This window comes from Saimiri boliviensis, chromosome 14, assembly GCF_048565385.1.
Source record: "Saimiri boliviensis isolate mSaiBol1 chromosome 14, mSaiBol1.pri, whole genome shotgun sequence".
NCBI classification, from domain to species: Eukaryota; Metazoa; Chordata; class Mammalia; order Primates; family Cebidae; genus Saimiri; species Saimiri boliviensis.
Window position 1 is genome coordinate 75,111,416 of NC_133462.1, and position 19,458 is coordinate 75,130,873.

Consider the following 19,458-nt stretch of genomic DNA (forward strand, 5'->3'; position numbering starts at 1 on the left):
AAAGATGGTGTCTTCCCATGTTTCCCAGGCTGGTCTTGAACTCCTGAGCTCAAATGATTCTCCCGCCTCAGCCTCCCAAAGTGCTGGGATTACAGGCAAGAGCCTGGCCTCTTTTACTGGGGTTTGTATCATCACACATAAGAGTAGCCTTTCTCTGTACATTTCTGAAAAATGAGGCTGCACATTTTCTGCTGCACCTCCGACCCCTTATTTCAGAATGTCTTTTTCTCTGTTCCCCAGATTATTGACAAATACTATGGCATAGAAGTAGATGTGTTTAAGGCTTAACCAGAGTGTCAACAACACTGTTCTTTTCATTTCATTTCCTAGTGCCCACCTGTTCCATTCTTATGCTTCTTTTACCCTGTGATGGTGCATGTCCACAGCAGGACTTCTGTGATAATGAAATAATGGAGCTAACATTAGGAAGACAATGGTTCTAAGTGCTTTACATATATTGTGCTATTGTAATCGTCCCATCAACCTTATGTAGGCTGTGTTTTCATTAGCCCCATTTTACAGGTGATAAACTGAAACACGGAAAACTTCAGGTCATATAGCTGCTGTGTGGCTCCAGAGCCATATTCTCAACTCCTTCATTACATGACTTTTCAGAGATGGCTTGTGTTAGTCCACAAAGTAGCCGTTGTTTAAATTCCTTAGAGGTTAAAAGAAAAAATGGAGCATGTTCCATACATTAATTTTTGAGCATTTCCCTTTTTGGATATATGAAAACTTGGCTCCTCATTTTTGAAGCCTGTATCATGTCATTAACCAAATTAGTAGTAGGTAAGTGAGTCCATTAGGGACACTAAAAGGTTTTCTTTCCTCTAGAAGCTATCATGGGGGGTACCTGAATGCTTTGTACCAAAGGTGTAGTTCATTTCTCCAAGAAGTCCTTGTTGAAACAGACACTATGTCCAGTAAGGACAGCACACGTAAGCTAGGCATTAACTTGGAGATTTATCAATTTAGGACACTTCACCTTGAAATAGCAAAGGAAGGCGAGAAGAAAGAAATGAATTTTCTTTGCAATTCTGTATGGCAATAAAAAATTAAAAAATTAAAAAATTAATTTTCTTTCCATGTGAACTGAGAAGCCCTCCCAAACTTGGAGGGCTTCCTGGGAGACGCATTAAGTCAGAAGGCCCTAGCCAGGTTTATATTTTCAACCACTTGCATCTGTCTAATGAGGGTTTCTAAACTGTGTAGGCCTGTAGTAGTCTTGAATCCTGGAATAAGAGCCAGACTTGATTTATACAGGAATTCATACTTGATTACTCGATTAGCAGCTCCAGCCAGGTCAGCTGGCAAAGGAAGCCACAGATACCTAACTGAGATGAGGCTCGATAGCATAAGCTTAGTATCGAGGGACAAGACAGGAAAGGTCAGCTCAGGGAGAATACAGGAGCTTCTTTTAAGAGTCTTCTGTTTTAGACACAGCAGCCAGGCTACTTAGAGACCTTATCTTGGCATATACCCCACAGAATATAGGTAAATGATTGCTCTGCCCTGTCTAGGTTCTTAATAATATATGTATATTTAGGCTGATTCTCTGAGAGTAGACATACTGTCGCCTGTGCTGGTCAGTGTGCAGATGTAGTTTGGGATGTCCTCTGTTTCAGAAACTGCTTGATAGTGAGGGGGTGGCCAAGATGATTTCTTGAGGTCCTTATAGCCTAGGGATTCAGTGTTTGTGGAATCTGCATTGCTACTATATAATCTTATTTGATTAGGCCAGGTAGAGGCAGAAGAGAAGAGTCATAAATAGGCAAACAGTATAAAACCTTGGATTTGCTCTAGATTTAAAAAAAATTTTTATTATGCTGTATTTTAAACATATGTAAAGGTAAAGAGATGGTATAGCAATTCCCATGTCCCCACCCATCCAGCTATGATAGCTATCAACTCCTCTATTCTTGTTTTATCTATTCTCTCTCCTGATTATTTTGAAGTAAAAATCCAGGATATTATTTGTTTATAACATATTTACTTATACTTTGATGTATAGCTCTAAAAAATAAAAACTTCTTTTGAAAATATTACCATAGTACCATCATCACACCTAAAAAATTAATATAGTCATCAGATATGCCATTAATCTTCAGATTTTTCCAACTGTCTTACAGTTTCTTTTAACAGTTGGCTTGTATGAAGCAGGATCCAAAAAAGGTCCACAAGTTGCATTTTTTTTTTTTTTTTTTTTTTTTCTGAGATGGAGTCTTGCTTTGTCACTCAGGCTGGAGTGCAGTATCATAATCTTGGCTCACTGCAACCTCCGCCTCCCAGGTTCAGGTAATTCTCCTGCCTCAGCCTTTTGAGTAGCTGGGATTACAGGCGCACACCACCATGCCTGACTAATTTTTGTATTTTTAGTAGAGATGAGGTTTCACCATGTTGTTCAGACTCGTCTCAAACTCTTGATCTTGTGATCAGCCTGTCTCCGCCTCCCAAAGTACTGGGATTACAGAGGTGAGCCACCATACCTGGCCCTGGTTTTTTTAGTAAACGTTTTTATTAAAGTATAGTATGTAGAGAGGAGTATATAAATCCTTAATTGTACAACTCAGTTTTTTCAAGTGAACATGCCTGTGAAACCATCACCCAGGTCATGAAATAGACCATTGCAGAACTCCTATAGTATCTTATTGTAGTTTTGATTTGCATTTCTTTGATGACTAATGGTGTGTGTGTATATAAATACATAAGTATATGTATAGACATACACATTTGTATGTCTATACATATATATGTGTATTTTTTTGCTAATTGGATGTTTTGTGAAGTGCCTTTTCAAGTCTTTTGCTGGATTACAGGTGTGAACCACCATGCCCAGCCAAAAGGAAACACAATCTTAAAAGAGGAGGACTCTTAAGTTCGTGTTTCCTTTTGGCTGGGCATGGTGGCTCACACCTGTAATCCCAGCACTTTGGGAGGCCAAGGTAGGCGGGTCACCTGAGTCAGGAGTTCAAGATCAGCCTGACCTATATGGTGAAACCTTGTCTCAACTAGAAATACGAAGATTAGCCTGGCATGGTGGTGCATGCCTGTAATCTCAGCTACCTGGGAGTTTGAGGCAGGAGAATCGCTTGAACTTGGGAGGTGGAGGTTGCAGTGAGCCGAGATTGTGCCATTGCACTCCAGCCTGAGCTACAGAGTGAGACTCTGTCTCAAAAAAAAAAAAAAAACAAAAACAAAAACAAAAAGATTGTGATGTCTTTTTATTGTTGATTTGTGGAATTCTGTGTATATTCTGGATATGAGTCCTTTGTTGGATGTATGTACTGCAAATTTCTTTTCCCTTTGTGTGGTTTGTTTTTGTTCTCTTAATGTCTCGATGAACAGAAGTTCTTAATGAAATCCAGTTCATCAGTGGTTCTCTTTATGGTTTGTGCTTTTCGTGTTTCACTTTAGAAGTCATTTCTTGTCTACAAGGGCATGAAGATACTCTCCTGTGTTATATCCTCTGGAAGTTTCAGTGTCTTGCCTTTCATGTTTATGTCTACAACCATTCTGGAATTTAGTTTTCTGACTGGTGTGAGGTAGGGGCTATGGTTCATTGTTTTTCCACGTGGATGTTCAGTTGACCCACACCACAGGGTAAACAAAATCCTTTCCCCTCTGTCTTGCAGTGATGTCATTATAAATTAGAGCACTGTACGTGTGTGGGTGTGTTTCTAAACTCTCTGCTCAATTGCTTTATTCACATATCTTTATGCTTTAACTGGCAAAAGTTTGGGCTAATACCATACTGATGTAATTGGTGCTGTAATTTTATAATAAGTTTGCCATCTGGTAGTATAATTATTTCAACTTTTTTTGTCAGTATTGTCTTGGCTATTCTTGGCCCTTTGCATTTTATATAAAATGTATATTCATCTTGTCAATTTCCACAGAAAATTTTATGAAATTTTGATGGGAGCTGCATTCAATCTTTGAGTCAATTTGGGGAGAACAGACATCTTTATAATATCAAATCTTTGTGTCTAGGAATATAGCATGTTTCTCTACTTATCTAGTTCTTTAAGTCTTTAATTTTTCTTACTAATATTTCATGGTTTTCTGTGTAGAAGTCTTGCACATCTTTTATTAGATCTATTCCTGGGTATTGGATTTTTTTTGATGCTAATGTAAATGATATGTTTAAAACTTCATTTTTTTCTTCCTTTCCTAACGTTAAGACTATCAACAGGGATTTCATCATCAAAGATGAATGCCCACATCAGTAGTATTCTTTAGTCTTGAATTAAGGAGCTTCATTTAAGAGTTTACTGTTAAAAGACTCAAATTAAGTCTAAATTCCACTTAGAAATAATTTAATGATACAGCTGGTGTTTCATTATTTTTAAAAGATCAGATTTAAAGTCCCCCTTTGGAAGCACTGGGAAGAGGGGGACTCAAAGAAGTCTATCTAGATAAGGAAGGAAAGAGTCTCCTGGGCAGAATTCATCCTAAGGGAGCTGGAGCCAGACTGGACCCAGCTGAGCCTGTAACAGAGCCCTTTTGCGGGGGCGGCGGAGGGTAGGTAGTGTCGGTCACTCACTTGCCTTCTAGCTTGGGTGCCCATGGACTTACAGCTCATCTCAGTCCCTTGGAGGATAATGTAAGAAGGACAGGATGCAAGTAAAAATGTAAAGAACTTTTAGGAATTGTGTTAGTCAGGGTTCTCTCAAGAGACAGAACCAAGAGGATAGATTTAGATCTCTAGATATATGAGAGGGAGTTTATTAGGGAATTGGTTCACTTGATTCTGGAGGCTAAGTCCCTCAATAGGGCATCTGCAAGTGGGAGCCCCTGGAATGCTGGTAGTGTGGCTCAGTCCAAGTCTGAAAGCTTCGGAACCAGGGCAGCTGATGGTGTACTGCTCAATCTGAGGTCGAAAGCCCAAGAACGTAGGGCGCTGCTGGTTAAGTCCTAGGGTCTCAAGGCCAGGGAGCCTGGAGTTCTAATGTCTGAGGGCAGGAGGAGGAGTGTGTCCCAGCTCCAGGAGAGAGGAAATCCTTTTCTCTCCTTTTTTTGTTCTATCTGGGCCCCCAGCCAGTTGGATGGTGCCCGCCCACATTGAGGGTGGGTCTTCCCCACTCAGTCCACTGACTCACACACCAGTCTCCTCTGGAAACCCTGGCAGACACACCCAGAAACAGTGCTTCATTATTTTTCTATTCCTTAATCCAGTCAAGTTGGCACCTAAATTTAACCATCACAGTGGTAATTTCAGGAAACACTGGACATAAGTTGTATCTGCCTTTGATGTCATATTACAAAGAGAGGGCATTGTCCCTTACCTTATAATGAACCCCTGTGGCTTAGGCAACCTATGGCAGGACCACCAGAGGCATCCCCATGGCCAGTAGGAGTGGTGGTAGTAAAAATAATAGCTGGCATTTATTTGGTGCCTGCTATGCTTTAGGCACTATTCTAAGCACTTTATAAATATTAACCCATTTAATCATTACAAGCACCTCCCACGAGGTAGGCTAGAGATTAATGATGGTAATAATAATATTATTGTTCTACTTAGGGTGGAAACTAAGGCACAGACGGGCTAAATAATTTGCCCAGGGTCACACAGCTCATCAAGGGCAAAGCCAGGATTCCAACCCAAGCTGGCAGTCACTAGAGTCCATGCTCTTAACATCATACAGTCTTTCAAGTGGCAGCAGCAGATGGGAACTGGAGGAGGAGAAAATGAATAAACTCAGCCAGGCATGGTGGCAATGCCTATAGTCCCAGCTACTTGGGAGGCTGAGGTGGGAGGATTGCTTGAGCCTAGGAGGTTGAGGCCACAATGAGCTATGATTATGCCACTGTACTCCAGCCTGGACAACAGATTAAGATCCTGTCTCTCAAAAAATACAAACACACACACACACAAAAACCCATCAGAAATAAACTAGAGATCCCCACAGAGTGTCTTGCTAGATAGCTGATTGTACTTGCTTTTGAGCACCTGTGAGATGTCCCTTGAGGACTGTCAGAATTATCTTGGAATGGAAATGGGATTACCTTAGAAGAGGCTGGGGTTAAATTAGCAATTAAAGTCAAGAAAAATGAAACATAGGGGAGGTAATTATAATTTGATCTTTAGATCAGATTCAGACTTCAGAAACATTACATTCATTGATTTTTTTTAAGTTTGTCACTTAAAGTTTCCTTGGAGTAAGTGGAATCATGACTTCTGGTCTGTTCTTTCTCTGAGGTGACAGGCACATCTATATTTAGACTAATAGTCATGCGTCCTGGTGATGGATCAGTGTGTGCCTCCCAAAATGGCCGTGCAGTACAATCCCATGTGTATCGTTATAAACAGATAAATCAACAGCACTGTAGATTTGATGTACTCACACCAGAGGGACTTTCATATGCACTTACTTATTCAGCAGATAAACTCACATATATGCTAGGACCATAGATAGCCCCTTGGGCAAGTGTCCGTGAGCTTATGCAAGCAAGTGGACTCAGATTCAGCCACCTCACAGGCAGAGTGAATTTAGAGCTCCAGAGTCCTCGTGCCTGCCTGCGAGCCATTCATTTCCATGAAGAACGTCACAATTTCTCCCACGGATACGAATCAGAAACTGGGATTCTCTTTAACCCATCCTTTCACCTCCCGCATCTCCTGTGTCACTAAGCTCTATTGATCCTACCCTTTTAATGGCTTTTAATCTGTCTCCTCTCTTCCATCTCCATTGCCACTAATAGTTTGGGTTTACATTTTTTTATTCCACTTGGATTAGGCAGTAACCTCCTGAATGTTTTACTGTTTTCTCTAATTTGTTGCTGTCATTGGTACCAAAATTAAGTTTTTTTTTTTTTGTTTGTTTTTTGAGACGGAGTTTCACTCTTATTGCCTAGGCTGGAGTGCAATGGTGCAATCTTGGCTCACCACAACTTCTGCCTCCCAGGTTCAAGTGATACTCCTGCCTCAGCCTCCCAAGTAACTTGGATCACAGGCATGCACCACTATGCCTGGCAAATTTTTCATTTTTAGTAGAGATGGGGTTTCTCCATGTTGGTCAGGCTGGTCTTGAACTCCCGACCTCAGGTGATCTGCCCTTCTCGGCTTCCCAAAGTGCTGGGATTATAGGTGTGGGCCACCACGCCTGGCCTTTTATTTATTTATTTATTTCAAGAGAAGGGGTGTTGCCTTGTCACCCAGGCTGGAGTGCAGTGGGGCGATCATAGCTCACGGCTGACTTGAATTCCCAGGCTCAAGTGATCCTCCTGTCTCAGCCTCCTGAGCTAGGACTACAGGCACGCACCACCACCCCCGGCTACAAAATTATCTTATAAGGCACGAAACCATTTTGTCACTTCCCCACTTAAAGCTATGTAAAACGATTTCAGTGGCCCTTACTGCTTAGATGATAAAATCTAATACCCAGGTACTGGTCTGCATGGCTCCCTAAGAACTGGCCCATGCCTGTCTTTCGAGGCCTGGTCTTCCTCAAGTCCCTCGCCTGTGGCTCCAGTCACACCAGACCTCTTGGGGCTCTTGGAACCCATGGCCTGCTTTCAGACTTGTTGCGATGCTTCTCAGATGCCTTGCCTGCTACCCCTCTTCTCAATCTTGTCCTTTTGACCAGCTGGTAACTTTCCTTGGCGATTATCCTCATACCCATACCAAGATAGTATGCAGGTAATCTAAGGAAAGTTAAGAGCTTGAAATGCTTCTTCAAGCATTTCTCCCACCACCCTGTATTCTATAATGTCTGGCTTCCCTGGTAGGGACCTGGTAGGGTCCATGAAGGAAGATCTTACTGTTCATTGTATTTCTAGTATACCACAGGCACTTTGTGGATATTTGCTAAATGGCTTCTTCCATCCATCCAACCATCCATTCATTTTTTCAACACATACACACACACACATATATATATGTACACACACACACACACACACACACACACACACTCTCTCACACTCTTGGGAAGCCCCATAAGCCAGAATAGCTTCAGAGACTGCCTCAGTAAATATTTTTTGAGCACTTGCTATATGCAAGACACTTTGAGGTGCTAGAAATATGCAGTGAACGAGACACAAAATGTTTATTTCCATGGAGCTTATATTCTTATAAGCTTAAGCAAACTTGTATTCTAGTCTTACATTGTATCCTCTAGGGAAGACCAGCAAAAAGAAAGAAAGAAACAGGAAGTGTGTCAAAAAGGAAGAAATAAACAGGAAATGTATCAGGTGGTGTAAAGTGCCAGGCAGAGAATTAAATTAGGGTCACATGACACAGTACTTGGGATGACCCTGTCTGCTGAATGGCCAGGGAGGGCCTCTCTCAGGGGTACCCTTGAGGCTGAGATCTGAATGAACTACTCTTGTGAAGATCAGGGTAAAGAGCATTCCAGGCAGAGGGAACAGATAATACAAAGGCCTTAGGGTAAGAATGAACTGACTTTTAGAATAAACACCCTGGTTAACTAAAGCCAGGGCATTGAAAGGACACAGTGAAGAAAATGCCTCTAAGGGAGATAGAACTGAAGAAAGCTCATAGCTGGTTCTAGAGCCAAAGGTAAATTATTCTTTAAGACATACTAGATACTTACTGGCAGCTGCTAATAGTAAAATAAAAAAGGTCCTGTTGTTCACAACTGATACACAAAAGCACTTAGGAATGTAGGGGGCAGACACCCCCTCTGCATTTCACTTGGTGCCAAGTGATCTGTGTCAGGATGGCCTGCGCGAAGAAGCCACCAGTTACAGTTCACGTGGGTTTCTATTATTTGGGCTTTCACTTTGCCCAAGGCACACAGTTAATATAACCACAAGAATGTGAACATTTTTATTCTGCAATGTGTTTATTTTAATCTTTACAGTGGGAAAGGCCCTTAATTTATCTATCCTCATTATTTTCCAGCCTCATATTTTCTGTTTCCTTCCTGTGCTCCCTGAAAAACAAGATGCCATATCTAAAATCCTGTGTGCTTTTGTGCAGGGCAAAGCCATGTCCTCGTGCACAGTCGTGGGCATGGCTGAGGGTTATGTAACAAGAGCTGTTCCTAGTACAGTTGGCTCCTGCAGGAGACCATGATGTGGCAACTACAAAGCTCATCGCAGGTAGGCTGAGCATGAACTTGCCAAGCAAGAGCTATGGCTCGGGGCAGCCTGTTGGTCAGCTTTGTTCTGACTCAGAATTATTCTCTTGAAACCCTGGGTTTGGGTTCAAAAGACTCAAGAGTTCTGTTTTATAGAGGGGTGCTCCTGCCAGAGTCATGATGTACTAGAGATCTATACTTTTTTTTTCTCCCCATGGTTGGGTAGATATTGGAAAGGAGATCTGGTCTGATAAATGTGTTCCCATTCTTGTGGTTATATTAATCAAATAGCTTGGTCACACCAAGGCCACGTCTAAACAATGTAATAGAGCCTGCTATGGCACATTAATCTGGTTTTGTTTTTCATTTAATTATGTCCCTGGTTATTCTTGTGAGCATTGACTGTCTAGAAAATGTATTCATCCATACACTGTACTTTAGGATTGAAAAGAATTTTGGAGCCGGGCATGGTGGCTCACATCTGTAATCCCAGCACATTGGGAGCCCAAGGCAGGTGGATCACAAGGTCAGGAGATTGAGACCATCCTGGCCAACATGATGAAACCCTTTCTCTACTAAAAATACAAAAATTAGCTGTGTGTGGTGGTGTCTGCCTGTAAGCCCATCTACTTGGGAGACTAAGGCAGGAGGATTGCTTGTACCCAGGAGGCGGAGGGTGCAGTGAGCTGAAATCGTGCCATTGCATTCCAGCCTGGCGACAGAGCAAGACTCCATCTCAAACAAAAAAACAAAAACAAAAAAAAAAGAAAGGAATTTTGGACCTCTAAACTTTTCAGACAAGGCAACTGAGGTCCTGGATGATTAGGTCTTTTGCCCAGGGGAAGAAAATGGGTTGGTGTCAGAGCTGGGTTTAACAATCTTGGCTCCCTGACTTCCAGAACAGTCCTCTTCCCAGTCAGATTGCCTCTAGTAAAGGGAGGTAGCAAAGTGGTAACCACATGACTTTTCCCTTTTCTTTTAAGCTAATAGTCCATATTTAAAAATAGAGAGATTACACGTAGTAATCTGGACTTCTGGTTTCTCTTCAAATACTTGGATCCACACTTTTGCAAAACAGATGGTTGGCATTAACAATGGCTTCTGCTTTTATACAGGTTATGTGCTTTTCAGTTTACCAGAGTCGCCACTATTCCCTGTTGCCTCCCAGATATTGAGGTTGACTATCAGCTGCCACTTGCAGTACTGTTGTATATATTGTGACTTTTGAAATTCATCCTTATTGCACTATTGTATTTCTGATAGTAGAATTAAGAGGAAAGTGAACTATTTCTTACAACCATGTCTCTCTCTCTTTTTTTTTTTAGACAGTCTCACTCTGTTGCCCAGGCTGGTGTGCAGTGGCACGATCTCAACTCACTGCAACCTCTGCCTTCTGTGTTCAAGTGATTCTGCTGCCTCAGCCTCCTGGTAGCTGGGATTACAGGTGCAGGCCACCACGCCTAATTGTGTGTGTGTGTGTGTGTGTGTGTGTGTGTGTGTATGTGTTTTCTGCCTAACCAGTGTGCTATTTTTTAATTTTATTTTAAATTTTTGTATTTTTACTAGAGACAGGGTTTCACCACGTTGGCTAGGCTGGTCTTGAACTCCTGACCTCAAGTGATCCACCAGCCTTGGCTTTCCAAAGTGCTGGGATTACAGGCCTAAGCCATTGTACCTGGCCCCATGTCTCTTAAAAGTGGGCTGGGCTGGCCGTGATGGCTTACACCTGTAATTCCAGCACTTTGTGAGGCTGAGGTGGGTGGGTCACTTTAGCTCACAAGTTTGATACCAGCCTGGGTAACAAAGTGAGACCCTATCTCTACAAAGAATATAAAAATTATTTGGTGTGTTAGTGTGCACCTGTTGTCCTAGCTACTCAGGAGGCTGAGGTGGGAGGATGGCTTGAGCCTGGAAGGTGGAATTTGGAGAGAGCCCAGATTGCACCACTGCACTCCAGCCTGGGCAGTAGAGCCAGACCTTGTCTAAAAAGTAAAAATAAAAGTGGGCTGTATTTCTTTTTCTTTTGAGACAGAGTTTTCCTCTTGTCACCTGGGCTGGAGTGCAATGGTGTGATCTCAGCTCACTGCGACCTCTGCCTCCTGGGTTCAATCAGTTCTGCCTCAGCCTCCCTAGTGGCTGGGATTACAGGCGCCCACCACCATGCCCAGCTAATTTTTGTATTTTTAGTAGAGATGGGGCTTCACTATGTTTGGCAGGCTGGTCTCGAACTCCTGACCTCAAGTGATCCACTTGCCTCCGCCTTACAAAGTGCTGGGATTACAGGTGTGAGCCACCGCACCTGGCAAAGGGGGCTGTGTTTCAAGAAGAAATGGATTTTTAAAAAAATTAAAGTATTTCAGATATTATATATAATACATATAAATTATGTGTATATATAATATACACAATCTTGAGCAAAAAGAATTAGCTCAAGATTATATATATTATATATACATATACACACACACATATACACATAAATGTGTGTGTGTGTGTATATATTTTTAATTTAGAGAGACATGGTCTCTCTGTCACCCAGGCTGGAGTGCAGTGGTGTGATCATGGCTTACTGCAGCTTTGACTTTCTGGGCTCAACCCACCTTCCAGCCCTTCCACTTTAGCCCTTCTGAGTAGCTGGGTCCACAGACATGAGCCACCATACCTGGCTTTTTTTTTTTTTTTTTTTTTTTTTTTTTTTTTTTTTTTGTAGAAACAGGTTCTCACAATGTTGCCCAAGCTGGTCTTGAACTCCTAGCCTCAAGGGATCCTCTCGCTTTGGCCTCCCGAAGTGTTGGGGTTATAGGCGTTAGCCACTCTACCTGACCTCAAGATATTATGAAACAAATCTATTTGGCAACTGTAGTCACTGGAGGTTGCAACTGTTAACGCTAAGTTCTAACACCATAATCAGAAGAACTTTGGATATTTCACTGTGAGGTTGTTGTATACCTTTGACAAGGCTTTAAAAAAATTCTTTTAATTTTTAGAGATGGGTTCTTGCTATGTTGCCCAGACTGGAGTGCAGGGTACAGGCTATTTATAGGCATGATCAAAGTGTACTACAGCCTCAAAATTGTGGGGTCAAGCCATCCTTCTGCCTCAGCTTCCTTAGTGGCTGGGACTACAGGTGCCTGCCACTGTACCCTGCTACCTTTGACAAGTTTTGAAAGAAGATTTTCATAGCATTGAGGGGAGAAGAAAAGTGAAACAAAGAGAAGAAATAGGACCCTTCTTTATCCTCCCCCACAAACAGAGCTGTTAAAACCCAAGATCAGTTTGTTTAGACACTGAGTCACATTGTCCAAAAGACTGTATATGAAGAATCTCTGTCTTAACTTTAGGCAGAATTATCTGGAACTGTTCTAGTATGATGGTGATGTTCTAGTATAATCATGGCAACACAGCAACTGGGGACATTAGAACTGAGGGTTCCTCTTCCATTTAGGGAAATAACAGCAAGATTTCTTGAAGAAAATACACTATATTATTCTCAGAAATAAATTACAAATAAGCAAGACCTAAAATGTCCCTCACTCATGGTTCCTTGAGTAAAAGGTGCTATGTTTTATCTACCCAATAGTGTGGTAGTATCATTTATGGGCTCATTTCTACTTGTGAGTTTTGTTTTTCAGATCTCTGCTTCTAGCTATCGTTCCACTCTATCAACTAATATTTCTTTTGCAAAGCTAGGAAGCTTGGTAAGGTTAAAGATAATTCAGCTATATTGTGTCGAACATAATTGAAATGTCATAAACCAGCCAGAGAGCAGGAGAACCAGTTCTCTCTTCTTTCTTTGGTGTAGTCTGTTTACTTTTCTGGTCCCGCCACTGAAGCCTGGACTGAGAGACCTGGTGAGGAATGTTTCCTCAGGAGTTTCGACAGGCACAGCTATTTGTCACTGCCTTAGAAGCTGCGTGGCTGCAGGTGAGGAAGGCTGCCCTTATGGGAGGGATAATTATAGTCAGTGACCTGTGTGAGCTTTTAGCTTGGCCTCACTCTGCACCCAAGCTTGTGACTGGCTCAGGAAGTCTTCAGCGTCTGTGTTCACATCAATGATTTCCTTCCTTGCATTCTAGAAGAGAATCGACCTCTGGTACTGGTGAAGAGATGGGAGATTCTCAGTCAGGCATTTTACCTGACTGAGTGCAGGGCTTGGAGGTGGAGTCACTTGTGGAAGGATTAACTAGAGGGAGCAGTCACTGTCATTAGGATACCATACACATGGCAAAACCAAATATAACCGCCCACCTCCTCTGACTCACCTACTTAAAGCATGAATAACCTGGAGGGGGTGGTGGCAAGCAGGTACGGAGATGCTTCTGGACTTTCAGTGGGGTTGTATCTCAGTAAACCCATTGTATAAGTCAAAAATGTGACTAATCCACCTAACCCACAGAACTTCATAGCTTAGCCTAGCCTACCTTAAATGCGCTCAGAACACTACAGTAGCCTACAGTTGGGCAAAATCATCTAAAAAGCCTATTATATAATAATGATGAATAGCATGTAGTTTATTGAATATTGTACAGAAAGTGAAAAACAGAATGGTTGTGTGGGTACTCGAAGTATGGTTTTTACTGAATATGTATTGCTTTCACACCATCGTAAAGTTGAAAAATTGTAAGCTGAACCGCTGTAGGTCAGGGACCATCTGTATTTGATTAGTGAGTGGGGGCCTGAATCCACCCTCCTTTCACCCTCACCACCCCATCCTCAAGGTACACATTGACCAGTGAAGTCTGCCTTGGCCTTGTGAAACGCCTATTGTTTGAATGGCATAATGAAGTAGAATTTGTGACTGATAGGAAGACTTTGCAGAGGTTTGGAATGTTCTTTGGCTTACCAGGAATCTAGTAGACCTAGGATCATCCAAATGTCACCAAAGAGTGAGTTCGGTGCCCAGAGAAGAGGCCCATTATTAACCCTTCCTTGAGGTAGACACATCCAGGGCAGATGAGGGTGATGCTGGACAGTCTTTGCCCATGGCTCAGTCTGACCCTTCTCAGGAAGAGGATATAATAGGAATACCACTATGAGAGATTCTTTCTGTTCTGTACCCCTTATAAGTTATAGGATAATGTAGAAAAATTTCCATTGCCGTACCTGTGTTGGACACATTAAAGCAACAGTTATTATATCAGTCACGGTAAATGAATGGACATCCAGATATAAACATTGTTTTACCCTTTTTATGTTTATATGAAGCATTTGGCTTGAACCTTATGTTTGAAACATCAAACATACTGTATTGTCATATTGAATATGAATACTACCAGTGTTTTAATAATAGCTGGCATTTTATTATATGTGTGGCACCAGAGGTGCATAATTTTAAATTTTATATATGTAGCATTTAAAGTATATGGTGACTAAAATAATTACTTGCTTCATGTGGTTGATATGGGATGTGCCAGTTTAGCAGATGTGGTTATTGAACTCACATAAAAAGGTCACTTTAATCTGTCAGAAATGATGGAAGTCACATCTCAAGTAGGATTGAAGCCTATAACATGGTCCATGGAGAGTGGAACTCTTTTCTTCCCCCTCTCCTCTCTTCACGCCATCTCCTGCCCCTTTCCACAAGCTCTGCATCATTCTGCATAGCAAAGTTCCATCCACAGAAAGTTCCAGTGTGTAGGGGGTCTGAATCCTATCTGATCCCTTCCCTAGCCTCATAGCTCAGATATGAGATGTGGTCCAGGGAGCGGCCTAGACAAGTGTCAATGGGATATGTAAAGATTCCCCTTTTATTTATTTATTTATTTATTTATTGTTTTGGAGACAGGGCCTCTCTTTGTTGCCTTGGCTGGAGTGAGGTGGTACAGTCATGGTTCATAGTAGCCTGGATTTCCTGGGCTTAAGCCATCCTTCTACCTCAGCTTCTCAAGCATTTGGGACTATAAGTGCATGCCACCATGCCCAATTAATTTTTGTATTTTTGTAGAGACAGGATTGCGCCATATTGCTCAGGCTGCTCCTGAACCCCTGGCCTCAAGAGATCCTCCCACCTCAGCCTCCGAAAGTGCTGGGATTACAGGCATGAGCCACTGTGCCCGGCCAGATTCCCCTTTCTTTTCGACGCTCTTCAGCTGTGCCCTCCCAGGGAAGACATTAGCTCACTCTGGACTTGTGCTATTCTGTGCCTTCTTTACAAAAGGCCTTGTGACAGCTTCACTATTCTGGTCTGCCAGTACAGATATCAGTGATCCAAGAAGATACAGGAAGAGGCTTGCTGTGGGAGTCGCCTGGAGCCGTCCATGGTATGTTGGCTGCACAAGAGCTGGGCGTGTGGTGCCAGGGAGTAGGAGCAGCAAGGCCACCTCGCTCAGGCCTCTGCCCTAGAGGAAGGGTGGTGTAACCGCCCCTGGATGACAGCCTGGATATGCTGAGGGGAGACTGTCCACACCCTGCTCTCAAGCATGGTGGTGGAATATTTTCTAGATCAGCAGCTCAGGACAGCAGGCGGGTCAGGCCTGCTAGAGGAAGTGCATGCAAGGAGTCAATGGGAAATGAGTAAGAGATGGTGGCGGTAAACTAAGAGGTGCTCCTACAAGCAGAATTGGCTTTTCCCTTTTAAAACAAGGATGGCCGTAGCTGAGTCCTCGCCTGCGCATGCGTGTGTGTGTGTCCGTGCCCGTGTGTCCTCCTCTGTTCTCCACCCCTACTGAGGAAAGGAGATAGCTCTGGCTTCCAAAAGTAGCCTTGCAGCTGTAGGAGGACCGACTCTGCCTAGTCTTTACATTTCCCCTGTGAAATTTAACAGTGCCTTCACAGAGCTCCTCTAAAGATCAAAAGGTACCCAACTGAAAGGGAATCTGTGGTCTGAGGATTTTTTTTTTTTTCTGTAGCTTCCCTTTCTCCCTCCCTGCAACCTTAAGTAGATGAAATATTGGGCCAAAGGGCCAAGGAATCCTGTTGAGGGGGGAATCTCGCCGTCTCATTCCCAGCCAGGCACTTTTCTGTTCTTGTAACTTTCCAGTCATAATTTGGGGATTACAGTACTATTGATAACTCTGACACCTGGTGGTCATTTCAAAAACTGCACTCTGGAAGAATTAAACGTTCACTTTTACCACTTTTAGTTGTTTTTCTACCTCCAGTGTCAGTGTCAGTAATATACATTTTATAAATTAGTGATTATTGTTAATTGAATTATCTATAAGTAAAATTCTTGCACATGCATTCAACAGAATACACTTGGATAGAGAACTACTGAGAGGTATACCAGAAGCTATCCATGGTCATCCCTAGGGAGTGCAGCTAGGTGTGGGGAGGAAGGAGACTTATTTTACTTTATACCAGTTAGTGCCCTCTGAAATGATCTTAAACAGAAATAATGCATTACTGTAATAATGATAGTTAAGTACTGCACTTGGGTAGGATATTCCCTTCCAGGGCTCCTACCCTCTCCTGGCTTTGTGTTCAGGAACCTCCTCTGTGCTTTTGAATGTATTAAGGAGTGGTGTACGGCCGGTTTCACTCTGATCTCATTCACTGACAGTGGTGGGAGAGCTCAGGGCTGACTAGGAACTGGTTCTGGGGCATCGTGTGGCCAGAGCATCAAAGCTGAGAAAGGAGCTGTACACTCCGTGTGGTCAGCAGCGAAGGCAGCAGTGCTCTGTCAGTATTGATTCTTCAGGGGTGGGCTGCCCACTTCCTGAAGTTATGCTTAGCAGAGGGGCTCTGGCTTATTCCCAGTCCCTCAGCCTACCAGGTGTGAGGCTGCCAGGAGCTGATCGCATAAGGCTTGGCAAGACAGATGCTCCCCAGCTCCCGATGTCAGAGAGAAGGTCTGGGATGGTGGCCTGTGGTTGGTGGGCAGGAGAGCCTGGTCTGATGACAGCAACCTCCCTTTGACTACCTTCTCTGTGCCTCTTACTGTCTGATTCCAACCTTTCCTTCCGCTGTTGAACAGACCTCCCACCACTTTCCCGCTAATGATAACATACTGAACTCACTTTTATGAATTTGTTGTGAACTTACCACTTTTCAAGCGTGTGTTCAGGAACAGCAAACATTTGTCTTGCTCAGATCCACCCATGCACCCAACTCACCACAGGTATCCCAGACACACTGGGTAGCTGAGTGCTCAGGGGAAGATGCAAGGTATTCAGGGCCAGTGTTAATGGGTTCTCCCAGAGCCTGTTTGGTCCACAGTCAGGAGAGGCCCTGCTTGCACTTGTAATACAGTCTCTGAAGGATGGGACCAGAACTTAGGAGGGGAGCTCTTTGCAGCAGTTCTTCAAGAAAAGGAGAATGTTAGCACCATATTCAATTGTGTGGCCCCTTAAACTCAGAGGTCCCGTTTCAGCTCCAGCGATCAGCTCTCTTAGGGTACACCCTCCAAGGTACCTGAGTGCTATTCCAGGATTGGTTCCAGTGTCTGTTATCTCTTTTGACTCCAAATGGCCAGACACCTGACTTTCTCTCTGGTAGTCTGGCTTTTTTCTTCTGGGACAATCAGATCCCCTCTCTTTGCCTTCCCTGCTTCCTTCCTGATCTAAGACCTGCTTAGATCAGGTCTTCAGCAGACATCATGTGACCTTGAGGATGGATGTCACATGCTGGAGGAAACAGAAGGCCGAAACCCTGATGACTTCACAGAGCTGCCAAAACCGTTCCTGGCTGTTTACTCCTGGTCTTTAATAAATGAAAATGAATCCTTACATGGAAATAAGTTTTCTATTCCACAAAGCCAAACCTAATTATAACAGATAACGTGACCCTCATCGATATCCAAGTATTTTCCTGTTCTCATCTATACTATGGCAAAGGGGCAAATACCTATCAGTAAAGAAGAGAAATAACAACTTCTATCTTGGGTGAGGCATTTCTTCTGGTAGAGCTCTGTACGCAGAAAAAAATAGATCTGCTTATGCTTATCTTTCTCGTTAGAATTACTGAATTTGAAGTCTTTCCCAGGGTGGAATTGGAGGGAAGCTGAAGTTTCATAAGCACATAGTGTATCTCTTAGCTTCCTGAATAGCTGGAATTACAGGTGCCTGCCACCATGCCCAGCTAATTTTTGTATTTTTAGTAGAGATGGGGTTTCACTGTGTTGGCCAGGCTGGTCTCAAACTCCTGACCTTGTGATCTACCTGCCTCGGCCTCCCAAAGTGCTGGGATTGCAGGTATGAGCCACCATGCCTGGCTGGCCTAATTCTGTCAATAGTTTTTTCCTTTATGTTTCAGAGTAGTATCTGTGGTATGGATGTACTACAGTTCAACCATTTACACATGGAAGGATGTTTGGGTGGTATCTAGTTCTTGGTTATGACAAATAGAGTTGTTATCAACATTCATGTATAGATTTCAGAGTGCAAATAGGTTTTCATTTGCCTGGGATAAATGCCCAAGGGTCCAATTGCTGAGTTGTATGGTAAGTGCACTTTTAGTTCTAAAAGACAATGCCAAAATATTTTCCAGACTGGCTATCCCATTTAACATTCCTGTTAGCCATGTATGAGTGATCCAGTTTTACCCATGTTCTTGCCAGAATTTGGCATTTTTAATTTATCACTCTGATAGACATGTAGTGATACTGCATTATAGTTTTAATTTAGATTTCCTTAATCATCGAGATTTAACATCTTTTCATTAACTTCTCACCTGTATCTACTCTTGAGTGAAATGTTTTTAGTACACGTTCTAATTGTATTGTTTGCTTTTCTACTGTTGAGTTTTGAGGATTCTTTATATTCTGGATACGAAATCCTTTGTTGGATATTTGGCCCGCAAATATTTTCTCCTAGTCTGTAATTTATCTTGTCATTCTCTTGAGACAGGGTCTCACTCTGTTACCAATGCTGGAGTGCAGTGGTGTGATTATGGCTTATTGCAGCCTTGACCTCCTGGGCTCAAGTGAACCTTCCACCTCGGCCTCTCAAGTGGCTGGGACTACAAGCATGTGCCACCATACCCAGCTAATTTTTTGTAGAGACAGGTGGACCAGCAGTTCAAGACCAGCCTGGGCAATGTTTATTGAACCACTGGAAATGTTGCCTAGGCTTATCCTGAACTGCTAGACTCAAGCCATCTACCCACCTCCACCTCCCAAAGTGCTGTGATTATAGGTGTGAGCCACTATGACTGGCCCTTTTCATTCTCTTAAGTTTTTTTTTTTTTTTTTTTTTTTTCCCTCTTGTTGCTCAGGCTGGAGTGCAATGGCATGATCTGGGCTCACTGCAACCTCTGCCTCCTGGGTTCAAGGAATTATCCTGCCTCAGCCTCCCAAGTAGCTGGGATTACAGGTGCTTGCCACCATACCCAGATAATTTTTATATTTTTCGTAGGGACAGGATTTCACCATACTGGCCAGGCTGGTCTTGAACTCCTGACCTCAACTGATCCACCTGCCTCAGCCTCCCATATTGCTGGATTACAGGCATGAGCCACTGTGCCCGGTTGGGATCCT

At 42.9% G+C, this 19,458-nt stretch overlaps 1 protein-coding gene across 10 annotated transcripts in view; it reads left to right on the forward strand.

The window, feature by feature from the left end:
• Positions 1–19,458, forward strand: part of CNIH3 (cornichon family AMPA receptor auxiliary protein 3) — a 291,872-nt gene that overhangs the window by 7,537 nt on the left and 264,877 nt on the right. For 4 of the 10 annotated variants that reach the window (XM_074385251.1, XM_074385247.1, XM_074385248.1 and 1 more), the window contains exons 2-3: positions 10,370–10,488; positions 12,677–15,304. The exons of 2 other annotated variants lie outside the window; for them this stretch is intronic. In XM_074385251.1, coding sequence (XP_074241352.1) covers positions 14,952–15,304 — 353 coding nt within the window. In that variant the 5' untranslated portion in view covers positions 10,370–10,488; positions 12,677–14,951. 4 more of the 10 variants (XM_039464193.2, XM_074385249.1, XM_074385252.1 and 1 more) reach the window with 4 other exon arrangements.